General features: G+C 41.0%; 1 protein-coding gene and 1 non-coding gene across 10 annotated transcripts in view; both read left to right on the top strand.

Moving 5' to 3' along the window:
• COL6A6 (collagen type VI alpha 6 chain) overlaps positions 1–18364 on the top strand; it is a 169495-nt gene that overhangs the window by 140083 nt on the left and 11048 nt on the right. For all 9 annotated transcript variants that reach the window (XR_014825031.1, XR_014825030.1, XR_014825033.1 and 6 more), the window contains 3 exons: positions 6858–6954; positions 9926–10597; positions 13787–13880. Coding sequence is in view for 5 of the 9 variants with exons in the window: in XM_084991768.1 (XP_084847894.1) it covers positions 6858–6954; positions 9926–10597; positions 13787–13880 (863 nt within the window). In the remaining 4 variants the exon portion in view is untranslated. The remainder of the gene's footprint in view (positions 1–6857; positions 6955–9925; positions 10598–13786; positions 13881–18364) is intronic.
• Positions 3652–3755, top strand: LOC146397186 (U6 spliceosomal RNA). Its single transcript, XR_014825443.1, has one exon. It is a non-coding gene; the product is annotated as a U6 spliceosomal RNA (small nuclear RNA).

Raw genomic sequence — 18364 nt, 5'->3', positions numbered from 1 at the left:
CGTTTAGTTGACTCAGATGCCCGGGTTCACACAGCTGACAAGTGGCAACATAAGGGCTGAATCCAGGCCTGCTAGTCTAGCGCTTCTCCAAAGAACCCTCTGAGTTGCCTCTGAGTGTAAAGATACTAAATCAAAATGGCCAATAAGTATTCATGGATGTCACTGATGTGGTCAAGGTGGTGGTCACTGCTGCACAATGGAAACCAATAGACTGATTTTATAACTTCACCAATTATGTAACTTCAATTTTTGCAAAGGAAAAACGATTCCAGTTATAGCTTCTTAGGTTGAGGATTAAAATCTTACTGTGCAGCGTTTCTTTTTTGTTTTTTTTTTTCTTCATTTTTTTAAAGGTTTATTGAAATATAGTTGATTTACAACTATGTATCATTTCTAAATAAACCACCTGGGATCACAGCAACTTTTTTTTTTTTTTTTTTTTTGGCCATGCCCAAGGCATGTGGAAGTTCCTGGGCCAAGATGGAACCTGTGCCATAGCAGTGGCACAAACCACTACAATGACAACACCAGACCCTTAACCTGCTGTGCCCCAAGAGAACTCTGATCACAGCAACCTCTAAAACACCCTATCAGTACAGCCTCAGTGGCAGGGGTTTCTTTCAAAACACCTTGCTAGACCCAGCAGAGTGTCCTTCTCGTCATCACTGAACATGGATGTTTGTTTTGTTTTGTGTTTTGTTCTCCATTTGTGGGGAAACCATGAGGAGGGGCCTCAAGCAGCCACAAAGGATGTTGGAAGATACAGCCTTAACCAAAAGGACAAGCAGTTGAAAAATTATTTCATGTAGAGAGAGGGAAGAAAGAAGCAACTGAGTCACTTCTTCCAGTGTGTGGAAGATCATTGCTGGAGAAAACTAGCCAGTCAACTCCAAGATAGCAAATCCCTTATTAGAGAAACTAGGAGTCATAGCAGTGGCAAATTCCAGATTAGACTTAAGGAAGAACTTTCTCAAGGCAAGATTGATTTACATTGTCATGGGCCGAATGGCTACATGGAGGTGGTCAAGACAGTATCTTTCTCTGAAGGCCTTTTGTAGGGGTGGACACTCACCTGGTAAGGGTGACTTCTATCTTTCCTGAAGATTGGAGGCTAGGATTGACTGGTTTTATAAGGCCCTTTCCAGCTCCCTAATTTTCTGTAAAAGTGTTAAAATAAGCAGACCAGACTGAAATATAGTACACCTCCATAAAATATGGAATGCAGTGCCGTCTGTCCAGAACTGGCTTGAAGATGAAATGATGTAACTTTGTGTACCAGTGCCTAGGTCTTAGTAACCACTCAATCATGGGAGCTTTTGCCTTGATTATTATTGTTATCAGTTGCTTGATGCTGAACTAAAATCCCTTTAACAATGGTAAAGTCTAGGTTGTAAAGGAGCCAAAATGGCTGTTAGTATCATTGAACTAAGGCAGAATTATGCAAATGAATAGGCTGATGTATGCGGCTCAGGAAAAAAAAATGCACATAAATTAGAAGACTGGGGCCAGGCTATGCAAATGAAGTTGCTGTGAGAAGAGCAGCTCAAAAATTCTGTCAGTGATTTGGTTACACACAGGATCCTCCTGATTCCCTCAGTTTATTGGGAGCCTGCATTGTTCTTTGGCTGTATTTATTCACAAAACAGGAAATAACTTAATATCCTGATACAAATAATTGATGGAGCTTATGATAGAAATTGAAAGAGATGCAATTCCACCCACCCACTCAAAAATATGTGCATAGCATATAACTTAAGAACACGTATTTTGTTAGGTTTTTCTTTTAAACTTTGGAGTGTTAAGAGTCCCACTTAGAGATACTGCCCAAATCAGTTAGACTCTTTGCTCCTTTCTTGAAGGAGTTTTTGTCAAAAAAGCACCAATAAAGTTTCAAATTCTTGACAGTGACTCTCATAAATCAGAGCAGTATTGGCCCCCAGCATCCCTGGGGCTGAAGAAGTTGGATGCAGACAGAAGTCAGAATTGGTCCCAAAGTTCATTCAGCCAACAAATGTTGGATGAGCAGCTCAGAGATACCAAGTGCCACTCTGGGCTCTGGGGACATAAGAGTAAAGTAGAAAACCAAAAGACCTTAGAGGACAGGGCTATGCAGGGTTGTCTAGAAGGGCTAAGGACAAGTTGGTGGGAACCCAGTACCTGACATTTCAGAAGAGAGATTGTTACTGCTCCTCCACTTCCCAACTCTTTCTTTCTTTTGTCCATTCTCTTCAAGTGTAGGTAAATATAACCTACACTTAAACTGTCATTACACTTAAACTGTCATTTGTTATTTTAAGAACAGAACTCAAAATTGTAATGGCACAACGAATTTTTATTTAGAGGCCGTATTACAAAACCCTCATTTGCTTCATAACCATTACAACTTTTCTACATCTTAATTCATCTAAGAATTCAGGAGACTCCAGATGAAATTTTGGACCTGTGTAAACACATGTGGCAGGTCTCAGAAGCAGCTACTCTGACAACGTGGCCTCATTCTCCTATGTTTCTGAGCAAAAAGATCACGGTCACCATCTTGGAAGTTTTTCATGATGGTCTGAAAGCCATTTTTGATTGGAAAAACCTTAATCTCAGGTCTTTTTCAATTTATTTGGCAATTATCTCTTTATTCTAGAGAAATTTTACTTGCTGCACATTAAAAATTCTAATGTAGGAGTTCCCGTCGTGGCGCAGGGGTTAACGAATCCGACTAGGAACCATGAGGTTGCGGGTTCGGTCCCTGCCCTTGCTCAGTGGGTTGACGATCCGGCGTTGCCCTGAGCTGTGGTGTAGGTTGCAGACGTGGCTCGGATCCCGCGTTGCTGTGGCTCTGGCGTAGGCCGGTGGCTGCAGCTCCGATTAGACCCCTAGCCTGGGAACCTCCATATGCCGCGGGAGCGGCCCAAAGAAATAGCAAAAAGACCAAAAAAAAAAAAAAATCTAATGTAGGGTATATTTCCCTTTCTAATGTACTTATAAAAATACATCCTTTTTAGCTAGCCTAATTTTTTTTCCTTTACTCTGTTATTTAGCAGTGCAGGTGAGAGAAACATTAGGTGTAATAGTTGACATTATAGATTATTTTAGTGACAGAGCTGAAATTGGGGAGGAGAGAGTGTCAGGGGAAACTTTAGCACTTTGAGCACCCAACCTTTTTATTCTTAAAAGGATTTCCTTTGTCAATAGAGAACTGTTTAAATAAAGAGGATTATACAGAGTATTGATGGTATTGTTTCTGAAATGAACCAATTTATGGAGCCCCAGAACAAAGTAACTGCCAGAACCATTTGCTATCACCCATCAGTGGATCTTCCAAGCTGGTGTATTCTTTGATACCATAGGAATATGAGCAATAAGAAAAGTGAACCATACAACCCTTTCATTTTAAATCTACAACCCACATTTATCCTGGAGAATTTTTTCTGTACCCATTGGTGATCCCATGATGTGTGGTAGGATGAGTGATCTCAAAATCCACATCTGCCAAACTTTATGGCTGAGGAGATTACTTGAGGGTGGGGGTTGCAGAGCACAGACCCCCTGTGGACTCTCTTCATTTAAAAAAAAAACAAAACACTCTAGAGTCAATGAGTAGAAGGTATGGCTTTAGTTTGACACCAACATGTTGATAGGTGATTAAAAGTGAAGCCTGTGCTCCCTTTGGCAGCGCATATACTAATATTGGAACAATACAGAGGTTAGCATGACCCCTGTGCAAGGATGACATGCAAATTCATGAAGCATTCCATATTTCTATGGAATACTACTCACCCACAAAAAAGAACAAGATAATGCCATTTGCAGCAACATGGATGGAACTAGAGATCCTCATACTAAGTGAAGTAAGTCATAAAGAGAAAGAAAAATACCATATGATATCACTTATATCTGGAATCTAATATATGGCACAAATAAACCTTTCTACAGAAAATAAACTCATGGACTTGGAGAACAGACTTATGGTTGCCAGGTGGGGGCAGGGGGGAGTGGGATGGACTGAGAGTCTGGGGTTAATAGATGCAAACTATTGCCTTTGAAATGGATAAGCAATGAGATCCTGCTGTATAGCACTGGGAACTATATCTAGTCACTTATGATGGAGCATGATAATGTGAGAAAAAGAATGTATATATGTAAATGTGACTGGGTCACTTTGCTGTACAGTAGAAAATTGACAGAACACTGTAAACCAGCTGTAATGGAAAAAATAAAAATCACTTTAAAACATTTAAAAAATAAATAAATAAATGTGAAGCCCAAGTTATCAGCTAGTACCAGTGCCAGAAGAATGGAAGTTGCCACATTGTAGACACATAGAACACAAACTAGTGAACACAGGCAGCAGTCTCTGGGTGACATGAAGAGATCACTCAGCCATCAAGGTTGCACATGCAGGAAGTGGAAGGTAGGTCTTATTTGGGAAAAGCAAAGTTCAAACTACAGGTATCCATATTCCACCCCTCTCCAGGCTTGTGTTTCTCATTTGTAAAATGATGGGATCAAGTTACATGGTCTCTAAAATTTCTTCTAACTCAAGCATTCTCTGATTTTTTTTTTCTGGAGCCTGATGGTTGGCAATAAGAAACTCCTTTGCGCTTACAGATGGCCTGATCCATGCTCTCTGATTTTGGTCTCCTGAGCTGTCATCACAATCCAGATGAAGCAATGACACAGCTCACTGGAGACATTGCCTGGCATTAAAAAAAAAAGCCATTAATAATTCAGACTAATTGTGTCTGCTGTTGGATCAGTCAAGAGCCAAGACTCTGTGCTTACAGGTCACTGGAACCAATGGGAAGTCATGTGCACAGAGAGCCAGTGAGCTGGGCGTGTTTTCATGAAGACACTGAGTCATCAGGAGGAACATCTCCACAGGGAGCTCCATGTTCCTCTGCAAGATGTCCCGCTGCCTGACCATCACAGTCTTTTCCTTCTGTGTCTTCTCTAAACCACCCAGTGCTCACATATATTCTCATTCCATTTCTTCCCTCTCAGTCTTTGTGGGACACCATACCTTCCTTTCTCTATATATTTGTGCCTGGAAATTTAGCTTATTCCCCCATGAGTCTCACCCTCCAAGGCAGACAGCTTGTGAAGGCAAACACAGTGGTCTCCAGGGAGGAATTTGGGTGAGCATGGATTTCTCTTCTCTAATACACAGAAGAATAAAAGATGGGTAGAAACAGCGATAACCTTTAGGGATCCCCCTCCACCTCCCCTTCCCATGTCCCTTGTTCCTCAGTGAACAAGACAGAAGATTGCCAGCCTATAGCTCTGACCATACTCACCACCAGCATGGGGAGACACAGTGCCCTCCGGACCCCAGTTCTGAATTCCTGTCCATCCCTGGTGCAGTCCGCTCTGCTGAGAGAGATGGAGTCACCCTGTATCAATACAGCTGCCAGAGCCTGCCTCCATGGATAAAGTATGGGAGGGAAACTTCCTTCCTGAGAAAGAGAGGAATAAGCCAGTCGGGTTCACAGGAGAAGACAGATGTCATATGAGGTGTATCTGAGGCATTGGTAGGATCATGCCCACAGTATTCTTCAACTGTCAATGATCTCCTGGGTTACTTAAATGACAAGCTGGTTATTCTTCCTTGTTTGGAGCCTCCATATCTTCTGCCTCTCCAGAATTCCTCAGGGAATTTACTAATGATAGGGCTGAATTGGAAAGGTTGGGGAATTGTTCAGAGAGCCACCTGAACGTGGCTCTAAGTCTGCACTTCAAAGCCAGGGTCCATGCCTGGCTCACGGAGGGAACTCAAAGTCAGTTCTAAAGCACCTCTGTTACAGGATATTGAGTAGAGTTCCCTGTTCTATACAGTATGTCCTTGTTGGTTATCTGTTTTAGATATAGTAATGTTTGTATGCTAATCCCAAATTCCTAATTTACCCCTCCCCCTTTCCCCTATGGTAACCATAAGTTTGTCTTCTATGTGTGCGAGTCTAATTCTGTTTTGTAAATAACTTCATTTGTATCTTTTTTTAGATTCCACATATGTGATATCATATGATATTTGTCTTTCTCTGTATGACTTGTTTCACCTAGTGTGAGAATCTCTAAGTCTATCCATTTTGGGCCAAATGGCATTATTTCATTCTTCTTTGTGGCTAATATTCCACTGTGTGTGTACATGTGTGTGTATGTACGTGTGTACATATGAAACCAACACAACATTGTAAATCAGCTATAAAAAAATAAACATCTCAGACCAAAAAAAGAAAGAAAGAGAAAAAAATGCTGTGCAATTGTTTGGTGATGGAAATTTGAGGGTCAACATTAAAAAAAGAATTTTAAGAAAAAAATAAAGCACATCTGTGATTTCACACAGTTGTCTGGAATTTGGGGGGAGGGGTGTCTCTGGTCCTTTTCCCTAAATGGCTTTCTTGTCCAGTGTCTTTTGCTCAGTCCTTTAAACTTTCTTTGAGTTTCGGTCTGCTCATCTGAAAAGGAAGGATGATGACCTTCAGAATGAACTCACTGAGCTGTTGAGATACTGGGGGTGGAAGTGCTTTGTGGTCTCTGATGACCCACATGGCATCCACCTGATGCCACTAAGTGCTTTTCAATTATGCAATCATGTAGTGCCCATAGTTGCCCTCTTAGGGAGTAGTGTGGGTATTCTGTTGCACAGATGAGGAAACAGAGACAAAGCCACTTGCCATCCAGCTAAAGGGAGAGTCTCAGGTTAGACCCAGGCAGTGCTCTTAGACCCCCTGTCATGCTGCACCCTGTACCCTCTGAGAGGGAGGAGACCCATTGTTCCCTGCAGATCTCAGCTCTGTGGACCATCATGGCAGGTTCCTGCAGCCCCACTTATGATGCTCTTCTTTCTCTGCTTCTGCTTCTTGCAGATTGACGACACTGGCACTTTCCAAGTCATCACAGTTCCATCCGGGACTGACTACACACCAGCCCTAGAGGGACTCCAACGGTGCACTTTTTGCTATGGTGAGACCCAGAGAGATGCTGTAACTTGATCAAATCCCTGAAGCACAGTGAGTCACCAATGGCAGGAGTGGCTGAAACTTGGCAGCAGGGATGGAGTGGCCTTGGGAGGATCTCCCAGGGGTTCTGGGCTCCCTCGCCACACAGCCTCATCCACAGCTAGAGCCTCTAGCTCAGGGGGTATGTTGTGCAGCTTCCAGGAAACAGTAATAATTTTTAGAGGAGTTCCCATCATGGCTCAGTGGAAACAAATCTGACTAGTTTCCATGAGGACTCAGGTTCGATCCCTGGACTTGCTCAGTGGGTTAAGGATCTGGCGGTGCCCTGAGCTATGGTGTAGGTCACAGATGTGGCTTGGCATTGCTGTGGCTGTGGTGTAGGGCAGCGGCTACAGCTCCAATTCAACCACTAGCCTGGGAACCTCCATATGCTGTGGACGCAGCCCTAAAAAAACAAAAAACAAAAATTTAGAAAAACTTAGCCTGCCCCATTGCCCAAGCTTTTCATGCTGTAAAGTGTATTTATGGGTTTTCTAAATCCCAAATGTTCACGACCTCAAAGTAATACTTTGAAGGAGTGGTACATAGCAGCAATTCATACATTTCTCATTGGAAAGAGGCTTTCTGGACTCCCAGATATGACACATCAAAAGCATCTACAATGCTGATTGGTCTTTGCTTGTTTTTTATACACAATCTATAGGTCTAGCTGAAGAACTAGCTAGACCTGTATTTGGGTATTCTGATAATTTGAATGTTCTAATAATTATGAAAGTGATGGAAGCCATTGGGGTTACTGGTGAGTGTGATAGCTAAGTTATCAGACATTCATTACTAGCCACGAACCGGTCTAATTGCTTTATAAAACATTGATGGTGGCAACAATGGTAGTTAATACTTACAGTATTGGATTTATTGTATTCCAAGTACTCCCCTAATTGTTTCATTCAATCCTGATAATCACCCTAAAGCATTTGAACAGTTCTTAGTGCCACTTTGCAGATGAGATGAAAGAGTTGGCTCACAGCAGCATCAAAACCCAGAGAGCTGGCTTGAGAACTCCTGCCAGTTATGAGTACTACAGAGCCTGTACACTGCTCCCTGAAACTCTGCATTTGGCCTTGAAGAAACTGTTTAATTCTCCTCCTCCTCCTTCCTATGAGTCAGTGGGATGCTCGTGCTTGCCACATGAGTGACTTCACAGGGAGGTGGTAGCTCCGAGGGAGAAGGGGATTTCTCCTAAGAACCCCCTCTTCCTTCTGTCTTTCCCTCTGATCGTATCTCTCCTTCCCTCCACAATTGCACACTGTTGTCAGGCTCTGGTAGTCTGACCCACAGCAGTTAGGGTGCTCACCACACTGTGGGCAGCTCCATCCCCCTTGAGCTCTCAGCTGTGTGCTCAGACACATCAGGGACACATGCCCTGAAATGTTGTGAGGTCAGAAGCTGCATATGTGTGTCTGGGGATAGATTTTTGGCTCCATCTCTTGGCTTAAACCTTTGTTTTGTCTCTGAGGCATATAGTGTAAGGTATTTTGGCCGTCATTTCCTGCAATAAAGAGACCCCACAAAACTGATCAAATAGGCAGCCTGCTCTCCCTGATTTTAGAAAATACCTTGCACTTAGGCGACTGTGCTGATCATTAAACAGCATCATCAAATTTTACTGCATTTCAAGAAGGTAAGTATAATTTGTTCAGAGCTGTATCTTTATTGAGTCTGTGAGCAAGACTGAAATTCTGAAGTTTCCTGCTTCCCCTAGGATCAGCGTTCTGGTTATTAATCTTTCATCTCATAGCTATTATTCATGGTCAGGCACTTATCTAAGTACTAACTGTCCCCATGTGTGTTTTTCCATCTCTTTTTCTTGTTTTTGGCCTTTAACCATCAGCTGTTGTTAGAAACCTAGGATTGCAGACTATCAGCCCTGGAAGGACTCTCTGGGCAAATCTGATCCAACCACCTCATTGTGCAGAACTGGGGCCCATTAGTGGCTTGGACGGGGCATCCAGGATGTTTGTAACTGGGGACTACAAGACTACATCTCAGGCATCTTGGCCTTCAGGCCAAGGGGCATCCCACTGCTGTACACGTGGCCTTGTTCCAAACACTACAACACCTCTAGAAATTCCGGTGTATCCTTAGGCCAAATGATTTTACACTCCTGCCCTGGGACTCTCAGTAAAATTAGAAGATGAGACGACCTCTAAGATCCTTTCATTTCTAATTTATCTTTTTATTCCTCTGAATATTCATTGTGATCAGATTCAATAAAATTCACTCTCTGCTTTAATTACAACACCGTTTTTAAATGATATGCATATTTATTTAAATGACCTCAAATTTTATGAAAGTCCATTAGCATGCAGTATTTATATTCATTTATTTAACAAACACATACTGAGCTGTCAACTAATAGGCACTTTGGACAAATATGAGTGGTAGTTTGCCTTTAATGTCTCAACAAAGACACTGAATTACAAATCTTTTTAAAATTGAAATAAAAGATGCATTGCTTTTTTTACTCTTTTTAAGTAGATTACTTTTTATAGTAGTAGTGTGCACAGGATAAGGGCCATTGGTTTAACCTGTGTACTGGCAGTTAAAGAGATCATTCGTTTTTATGTCATGACACAGTATCCGCATACAAGCACAAAATGAATTGTCCACTTCAATCTTTATACACTTAAGACACAGCCAAGTGGAACTTCTGTTGAAAGTAGTTTAATTTTAAAAAGTCAGATAGCATTAGGGAATGGAGTTCAAGACACAGGCTGATAAAACCTGTACTTTTGGGATCAAGATGCAGACCACGTACTAGGAAATCTTCCTGTCGCTGAGCATCTCAAAGGCATTCAGCTACTACTTTAACATCAGAGATTATGCAGATTGCAAATGTCAAAATAGTTTGAGATGCTGTCTTTCCTTTTCTGTCCTTTCCTGTTTAGTAACTCCAAGTGACTTTTGGTCTGCAGATGTGTGCAAGCCGGATGCTTCCTGCGATCAAGCCAGACCACCCCCTGTGCAATCTTACATGGATGCTGCGTTCCTTCTGGATGGCTCCCGGCACATGGGAGGGGCAGAATTTGAAGACATCAGAGGCTTCCTGGGAGCCCTGTTAGATCACTTCGACATCACCCCAGAGCCCGAGACCTCTGTCACTGGAGACCGGGTGGCCCTCTTAATCCACGCTCCCCCCAACTTCCTGCCCAACACTCAGAGGAGTCCCGTTAAAACTGAGTTCAATCTCACCACCTACAGGAGTAAACGCCTCATGAAGAGGCATGTGGAAGAGTCAGTTCAGCAACTCAGTGGAGAAGCTTTTATTGGTCATGCCTTACAGTGGACTCTAGACAATATCTTCTTCAGGACACCCAACCCAAGAAGAAACAAAGTCATTTTTGTGATATCTGCTGGGGAAACCAGTCACTTAGACCAGGAAATCCTAAAGAAAGAATCCTTGCGAGCCAAGTGTCAAGGTTATGCCCTGTTTGTGTTTTCCCTTGGCCCTTCTTGGAATGACCAGGAACTTGAAGACCTAGCCAGCTACCCTTTGGATCACCACTTGGTTCAGCTTGGCCGCATTCATAGGCCTGACCACAGATATGGCGTGAAGTTTATGAAGGCTTTTATAAGCTCAGTCAGACGTAAGTCATAAAATCTCTTCTTTCCTGCACATTAAGCATATACTTGGTATTCCCCAAAGAAGAGTTGATGAGCTGACATGGTTTCTTGGAAACCTCTGTTATCAAGGGAACTTCAGGGTCAGAAAGAAAAATATGTAGTGATGGATAGTGGAGGGAGGAAGCCTCTGATTTCCAAGCACTAAATTTTCTGGCTCATCTTTTTTATACCTCTGGTTCCTATGGAGAAGCAATCATAACAGGCAGTTGTTTGCATATCTGTCTGCATGACAGCACAGGCTGGGGGCGTGAAGTCACAGCCTGGGTGTTTAGCTACAAAGTAGAAATCCTTGCCATGTAACACACTGCCCTTGGATGGAAAGTCTGACCCATTAACACACCAAAAGAAAGAGCCAGAGGAAAATTCAAAATCTGTGGCTTTGCTTTTACAAGTTCCCCCCAAAAGGCAGAGTTTGGAGTATTAAGAGATACATTTTACCTGTCATGATGAATTATACATCCTTGCAAAACTTTCTCAGCCTTGCTAATGACTTTTTATGGTACCAGTAATTAGTGTGTCCATTAAAAAGAAACATGGGCTGTATTTCTTCAGTGAGCTAGACTTGAAAGTATGCAATTCATTTTGAATGCATCAGGATGGATTAAAAGAAGCCAACCCCTAATATGACTCTGGAGGTTGAAAAGCACTGTCAGATTTCTGATGGTGAATAGATTTTGGAGTTCAGCTAAAGAAAAGTGAACACACAGGTACCCAGGGTCGCTTAAGGGAAATTTTGACTGTGTCTCCAACTTGTCTGTGACATTACACAGTAAAACCAGTTAAGGCTGCAAAGATACTGTCCAGTCAGGGTTGGTGAGGTCTGAAGAGCCTTGGGAAATGGCTGGTGGGACTGATGTCGTGTCCTCTGGTCCTCTGCTGCTTTAGGTGTGCGTCTGCGATTGCAGGGGTAGTCTGCTCTTAGAATGAAATTTATGCGGGTGGGTTCTGGAATAGAAACAAGAAAAATGAGCTGGAAAAAACAAGCTAAAAATAAATGGAGGCCAGGGGTCATTCTGAAAGAAGAAATCGCGAGGCGTTTGAAAGGGTAAAACAAAACACCTTGAGAAACTCTGGGAAACTGGTAAAGAAACACTCCTTAGGAGGCAAAAAGTTGAAAGGATGTTAAGATGGAATTTCATTTCATAATTCCCTAAAATTCTCAGTGGTGTTTCATGGTAACTAGTCAAATTGTTACATTAGAGAAATGACACACCCACCACCACCACCCAGGAAAAGAGGAAGAGGTGTTTTCAGAGGAATTACCTGGAGTAGGTAAGAAATATGTAAAAAGTGCTTTTAAAAAGCTATAGCCATGATACGGTTGTACATCACTCTTCTAAAACATAGGTATCTCGAAATCTCCCATCTTTAAACTATAGCTGTCAAAGTACAAAAAGTGGAAAAGGCTTTGACACAATCGCACTCAAGCCTACATGCTCCACTCCATAGCCGTCCCGAGACTCACATTCACTCCTTTGACATTACCGTATATGGATCTGGCCCCTGGTCTGAGCCATTCAGGGTTAGATACGGGGTATCAAGGAGGGGCCAAAACAGATGTGGTCCCTGCCCTCCTGGGGGTCCCGGTCCAGCTCCCTTCCTATGTGACTCTTCTTTATTACACTGCTGTGACAGAGTTGGGTATCAAGCACAGTTCACATCAGAACTGACACAGTTTCTAAGCAAAACTGTTGACAAACAACCTGATGCTTAGGGTTAAGACAATTAAAAAACAGATGTCCATAAATGTAACAGCACAGCTGTGGCCATTCAGTCTAGAAACACACAGTCCAATCTACAACAGCAGCTTGGGAGATGGTGCTGGATCCCAGTCCAGGACAAACTGGTTTCTTAGGATGACTCTGGTCACCAGGAAGAGATTTAATTGTGTTCAATACACAGTTAAATTGAATGCTTCAAGGAAATAAAGAATGTATCAAAGTTTTGCATCAAAAAATGACTTTTGGCGTTCCCTGCTGACTCAGCAGGTTAAGGATCTTGTATTGCCACTGCTGTGGCTCTGGTTGCTGCTGTGGCATGGGTTTGATCCCTGGCCCAGGAACTTCTGTATGCCACAGGTTCAGCAAAACAAAAGCAAAACAAAAAGTAGGAGTTCTCATTGTGGCTCAGCTTAATGAACCCAAATAGTATCCATGAGGTTGTGGGTTTGATTCCTGTCCTCGTTCAGTGAGTTAAGGATCCAGCATTGCCATGAACTGTAGTGTAGGTCACAGACTCTGCTCAGATCCCAAGTTGCTGTGGCTGTGGTGTAGCCCAGCAACTGTAGCTCCAATTTGACCCCTAGCCTGGGAACTTCCATATGCCTCAGTTGTGGCCCTATAAAAAGAAAAAAAAAATGGCTTTTAAATGTTTAAATGGTATGGGAAGAGGTGTGTTTTATTATTAAGAAAAATTAATATACTTCAGATGAAATGACCCACTAACGGATTAAATCCAAGATGGTGCTGTGGTTACTACTGTGGTTAATTAAATGGACCCCGTAAAGGGAATATCCTTCCCTTTGCATATTGATATTCCAGGGGAGAGAATAGAAAACAGCTATTCTGACTAGCTCATGTCAGTTAGAGGCCATTCTCTTAGGATGGCTCATAATTTCTCCTCTAATGTCTGATAGACTTTAGCAACTAAGGGTATCTTACTGAAAAGTTGAATTCTCCACCTATACATTTGGCAGAGAGGCATTTCCTAAACCCAGTTTTATAGACTTCCCTGAGAAATCTGCTTTTATCTCATATGGCCACCTTTGATGGATGTCTTCCTTTGATGGATGTTGAAAACAGTAAAGTGATATTTTGCATACAGAGCAGATTGCTGTAAATTTTTTTTTTGTCTTTTTGTCTTTTAGGGCTGCCACCCACAGCACATGGAGGTTCCCAGGCTAGGGGTCCATTCAGAGCTGAGCCTATGCCAGAGCCACAGCAACTTGAATTCTGAACCGCGTCTGCAACCTACACCACAGCTCATGGCAACGCCAGATCCTTAACCCATTGGGCAAGTCCAGGGATCAAACCTGAGTCCCCATGGATGCTCTTTGGGTTAGTTAACCGCTAAGCCATGATGGGAACTCCAGATTTCTGTAATGTTAATTGCTGCAAATAACAGTCTCCTCACATTCTTTTTTTTCTTCCTAGGTGCAATCAATAAATATCCACCAATAAATATCAAAGCTAAATGCAACAGACTCAGCTCTACAAATCCACAGCAGCCCCCAAGGCAATTGAGAAGGTATTACTTGAAAAATAAATTACCCCCTCTCTTCCTCCTCTTTTTCCCCCTTTTCCCCTATCCTATTTGGACAAAATCTATCACTATGTGATTAATATAATATAATTAATCACTGTGTGATAAATATATTATTATAACATCACTATGTGATAATATAATTTGAGGGAACAAGAGATAATAAAAAATTACCAGATTTATCTGAGAAAACAGAGTTTTTAAAACTAGAAAAGCTAATTGTTGAATTAAAACAAATGGTGGGACCCCCCACCCCCCCACCCTACCAGCAGCAGTGAGCAAACCTCATAACAGATCTTGGTTTCTAAGTTTTATTCCCCACTAAAAGGAATCAGGGCTTCTCCAAGAAATAAGTAATCCTGGGCTGTAACAGGGAAATAAAGTGTGAGCCCAGAACATTTGCTATGCTGGAAGCCAGAAAGTTGCAGAAACTAACAGTCATGTCAGAAGGTCAGAGGATTTGTCTTTTAAAAATTTGATTGAAGTATAATTGATTTACAATGTGTTAATTTCAGGTATACAGCAAAGTGATTCAATTATATACATAATATTATATATATAACTTTCATAGCATGTATAACATATATATAAATTATATATATAATTTTTCAGGTTCTTTTCCATTATAGATTATTATAAGATATTGAGTATGGTTTCTTACACTATACAGTAGGCCCTTATTGGTTATCTATTTTATATATAATAGTGTGACTCTGTTAATCCCAAACGCATGATTTATCCTTTCCCCTTCTTCCCCCTGGCAACCACAAGTCTGTTCTCTATGTCTGTGAGTCTGTTTCTATTTTGCAAATAAATTCATGTGTATCATTTTTTTTTAGATTCCACATGTAAGTGATATCATATGACATTTGTCTTTCTCTGACTTACTTCACTTAGTATGATAATCTCTAGGTCCATCCATGTTGCTGCAAATGGCATTATTTAATTCTTTTTATGGCTGAGTAATATTCCATTGTATACACATACCACAACTTCTTTATCCATTCATCTGTCACTTACTTAGTTTGCTTCCATGTCTAGGCTATTGTAAATAGTGTTGCTATGAACATTGAGGTGCATGTACCTTTTCAATTATGGTTTTGTCACAAAGAAGCAATCGTGAAAGGATTCCCACTGGCCCAATTTTGGACAATTTGAACATCAGAAAGAATAATGATGATAATGGATTATAACACCGAATTTTAAAAATCCACAAGTCTATCTGGAGACAAAAAAAAAAGAAGGGAGGAAAATTTCCTTTTTATAGAAGTATGCCAGCTAATAAATGTAGAAGTGGTAGAAATAGAAAATCACCAATTTGTAATCCCTAATGTAATAACTGAGTCAGTCAAGGATCAAGGGATGCTAAAATGAGCAGGCGACAGGTTGTTGGAGGGCAGGCTATTTACAGTCTCACAGAACCCCTCCCATATTACTTCCTTATTGATTACAAAGAAGGCAGTGTACCTTTACATGGTGAGGTCTGGCATAACCCAGGGTAACCAGGATCTGACACTTATGCCTCCTGAGGAGATGTAGGGAGAGATACAGTATCACACACATGGGATTCTGGCTGGAGATGTTTGACCTAAGTCTAATAGGAAACCACTGGACAATTCCAGAATATGGAATATTCTTCAGAACAGCTGACCTATATTCTTCTCAGGTTTCATTGTCATGAACAGCAGAGTGGTGTGGGGTACTGTCCTGGAATGGGAGAGACTACAGAGATATAATGGCCAGATGCAATGGTGTGAACTTTTATTGGATCCTACATCAGAAAAAAAAAAGCTTATATTAATGACATTTCAGTGGGTAATAGGGGAAGTTTGAGTATGAACAATACATGGGGTGATGTTATTTATTCATGTGAATATTCTTACAAGTGGTAATAGCATCATGTTTGTATAAGAGAAAGTCTTTGTTCTTGAGAGAGACATGCTGAAGAACTTAAGAGTAATGTATGATGGCTGCAACTTACTTTCAGATGGTTTCCTAAAGGAAAGTAAAATGGTGTGAATTATAAAACTATAATTCAAAAAGCTACATGCACTTCTACGTTCATTGCAGCACTATTCACAATAGCCAAAACATGGAAGCAACCTAAATGTCCATCAACAGATGAATGAATTAAGAAGGCATAGAACATATATATATATATATATATATATATATATATATATGATAGAATACTACACAGACATTAACAAAGAACAAAATAATATAATTTGCAGCAAGATCAATATGACTAGAGTTTCTCATACTAAGTGAAGTAAGTCAGAAAGAGAAAGACAAATACCATATGATATCACTTTTATGTAGACTCTAAAATATAACATAAATGAACCTATCTATGAAACAGAAACAGACTCACAAACAGAGAACAGACTTGTGTTTCCAAGGGGGAGGGGAGAGAAATGGGATGGACAAGGCGTTTGGGGTTAGTAGATGCAAACTATTGCATTTAGAATGGATAAGCAATGAGGTCCTGCTATATAGCACAGGGAACTATAGCCAGTCTCTTGTGATAGAACATGATGGAAAATAGTATGAGAAAGAGAATGTATATATATGCATGACTGGATCACTGTGCTGCACGGCAGAAATTGACACAACACTGTAAATTAACCATACTTTAATAAAAATTAAATTAAATTAAAATTTAAAAAAGAAAAATGGTGTGCATATGCATGTAAAGTGTATATGTATATATACATATATGCATATATGTGTATATATAGATATGTGTATGTATACATAAGTATTTATGTGTATATAGGTGTGTATGTGCATATGTAAGTGCATATGTCCATATATACATATGTTTGTATACACATGCACGCATACACAGAGTAGCAAGATGGTAACAGGTGGAGAACCATCTAGGTGAAAGGTATATGGGTATTTACTCATGGTGTTCTGTTCTGCACAATATTCTGTGAATTTGACAGTTTTCAAAATAAAAATATAACTTGTAAAACCCCATGGATTAAATACAGCAATAGACACATCTGAAGAGAAACATAATAAACGGGAAAATAAAGCTGAAGAAATTACCCAGAATGCAGAAAAGCTAAATAAATATAAGGAGTTTAGAGACAGAAGAAAATGGAAAGATCTAACCTATATTCTTTTCTCTCTTTTTTTTTTTTTTTTTTGCTTTTTAGGGCCACACCCACGGCATATGGAGGTTTCCAGGCTAGGGGTTGAATTGGAGCTGTAGCCGCCAGCCTACACCAGAGCCAAAGCAACGTGGGATCTGAGCCACGTCTGTGACCTATACCACAGGTTACGGCAATGCCGGGTCCTTGACCCCCTGAGTGAGGCCAGGGATTGAACCCAAAACCTCATGGTTCCTAGTCAGATTCATTAACCACTGAGCCATGACAGGAACTCCTATATTCTAAGTGAAATTCTAGAAAGATAAAATAGAAATAAAGGAGAGACACTATCCAAAGACATAAAGGGAAGATCATTTTGGAGAACTTACAAAAGACATGAATTATAAGATGAAGAAAAGGCAAGGCAGAATGAATAAAAAGAATCAAGAATTAGAATGGTGCAGGGAAAGAAGATGAAGAAGACTTAAAAGTAGCCAGAAAGAGCAGAGCATCTACAGAGAAATTACAGTTAGGCTGGCAACTGAATTATCAGTAGCAGTAGTAGTAGTAGCCATAAAATACTGAGAATTTTTAAATAGTGGAAGAAAAATTTTGCCAGCTTTTGCCTTTCAAAATTAATGGTGGGGGGAGTTCCCGTCGTGGTGCAGCAGAAACAAATAAGACTATGAACCATGAGCTTTCAGGTTCAATCCCTGGCCTTGCTCAGTGGGTTAAGGATCTGGCGTTGTGTGGGTCACAGATGCAGCTCTGATCTGGTGTTGCTGTGGCTCTGGCGTAGGCTGGTGGCAACAGCTCCAATTAGACCCCTTTCCTGGGAACCTCCATATGCCGTGGATGCGGCCCTTAAAAAAAGACAAAAAAGACAAAAAAAAAATTAATGGTGGGGAGTTCCTACTGTGGGTCAGTGGTAATAAACCCGGCTAGTATCCATGAGGATGAGGGTTCAATCCCTGGACTCGTTCATGGGTTAAAGTTCTGACGTTGCTGTGAACTATGGTTTAGGTTGCAGATGTGGCTCAGATTCCCTTGCTGTGGCTGTGGCACAGGCCTGCAGCTGCAGCTCCAGTTCTACCCCTAGTCTGGGACCCTCCATATGCTGCAGGTATGGCCCTAAAAAAAAAAAAATCTGAAACAAAGACTATTCAGAAAAACAAAAGCAGTAGTTCACCACAAAATGAAACTTGTAAAGCATGTACTTCAAGGAAAATACAGACCACAGAAGGAAAGGCTGAGATGTAAGAATAGTAAATGATAAAAAAAAGTCAATAGTTCGGTACATCCAAATAAGTGTTGCAATTTTAAATAATAGTAATATCAAATTTCTGGGGTTTCAAAAAAGCTGTACTT

Source organism: Sus scrofa, chromosome 13 (genome assembly GCF_054392235.1).
Source record: "Sus scrofa isolate SSC_HxYL_T2T_F1_AM1 chromosome 13, Sscrofa_HxYL_maternal_Yorkshire_Landrace_v2.0, whole genome shotgun sequence".
Taxonomy (NCBI): domain Eukaryota; kingdom Metazoa; phylum Chordata; class Mammalia; order Artiodactyla; family Suidae; genus Sus; species Sus scrofa.
This window is presented reverse-complemented; position numbering and strand designations above follow the sequence as displayed.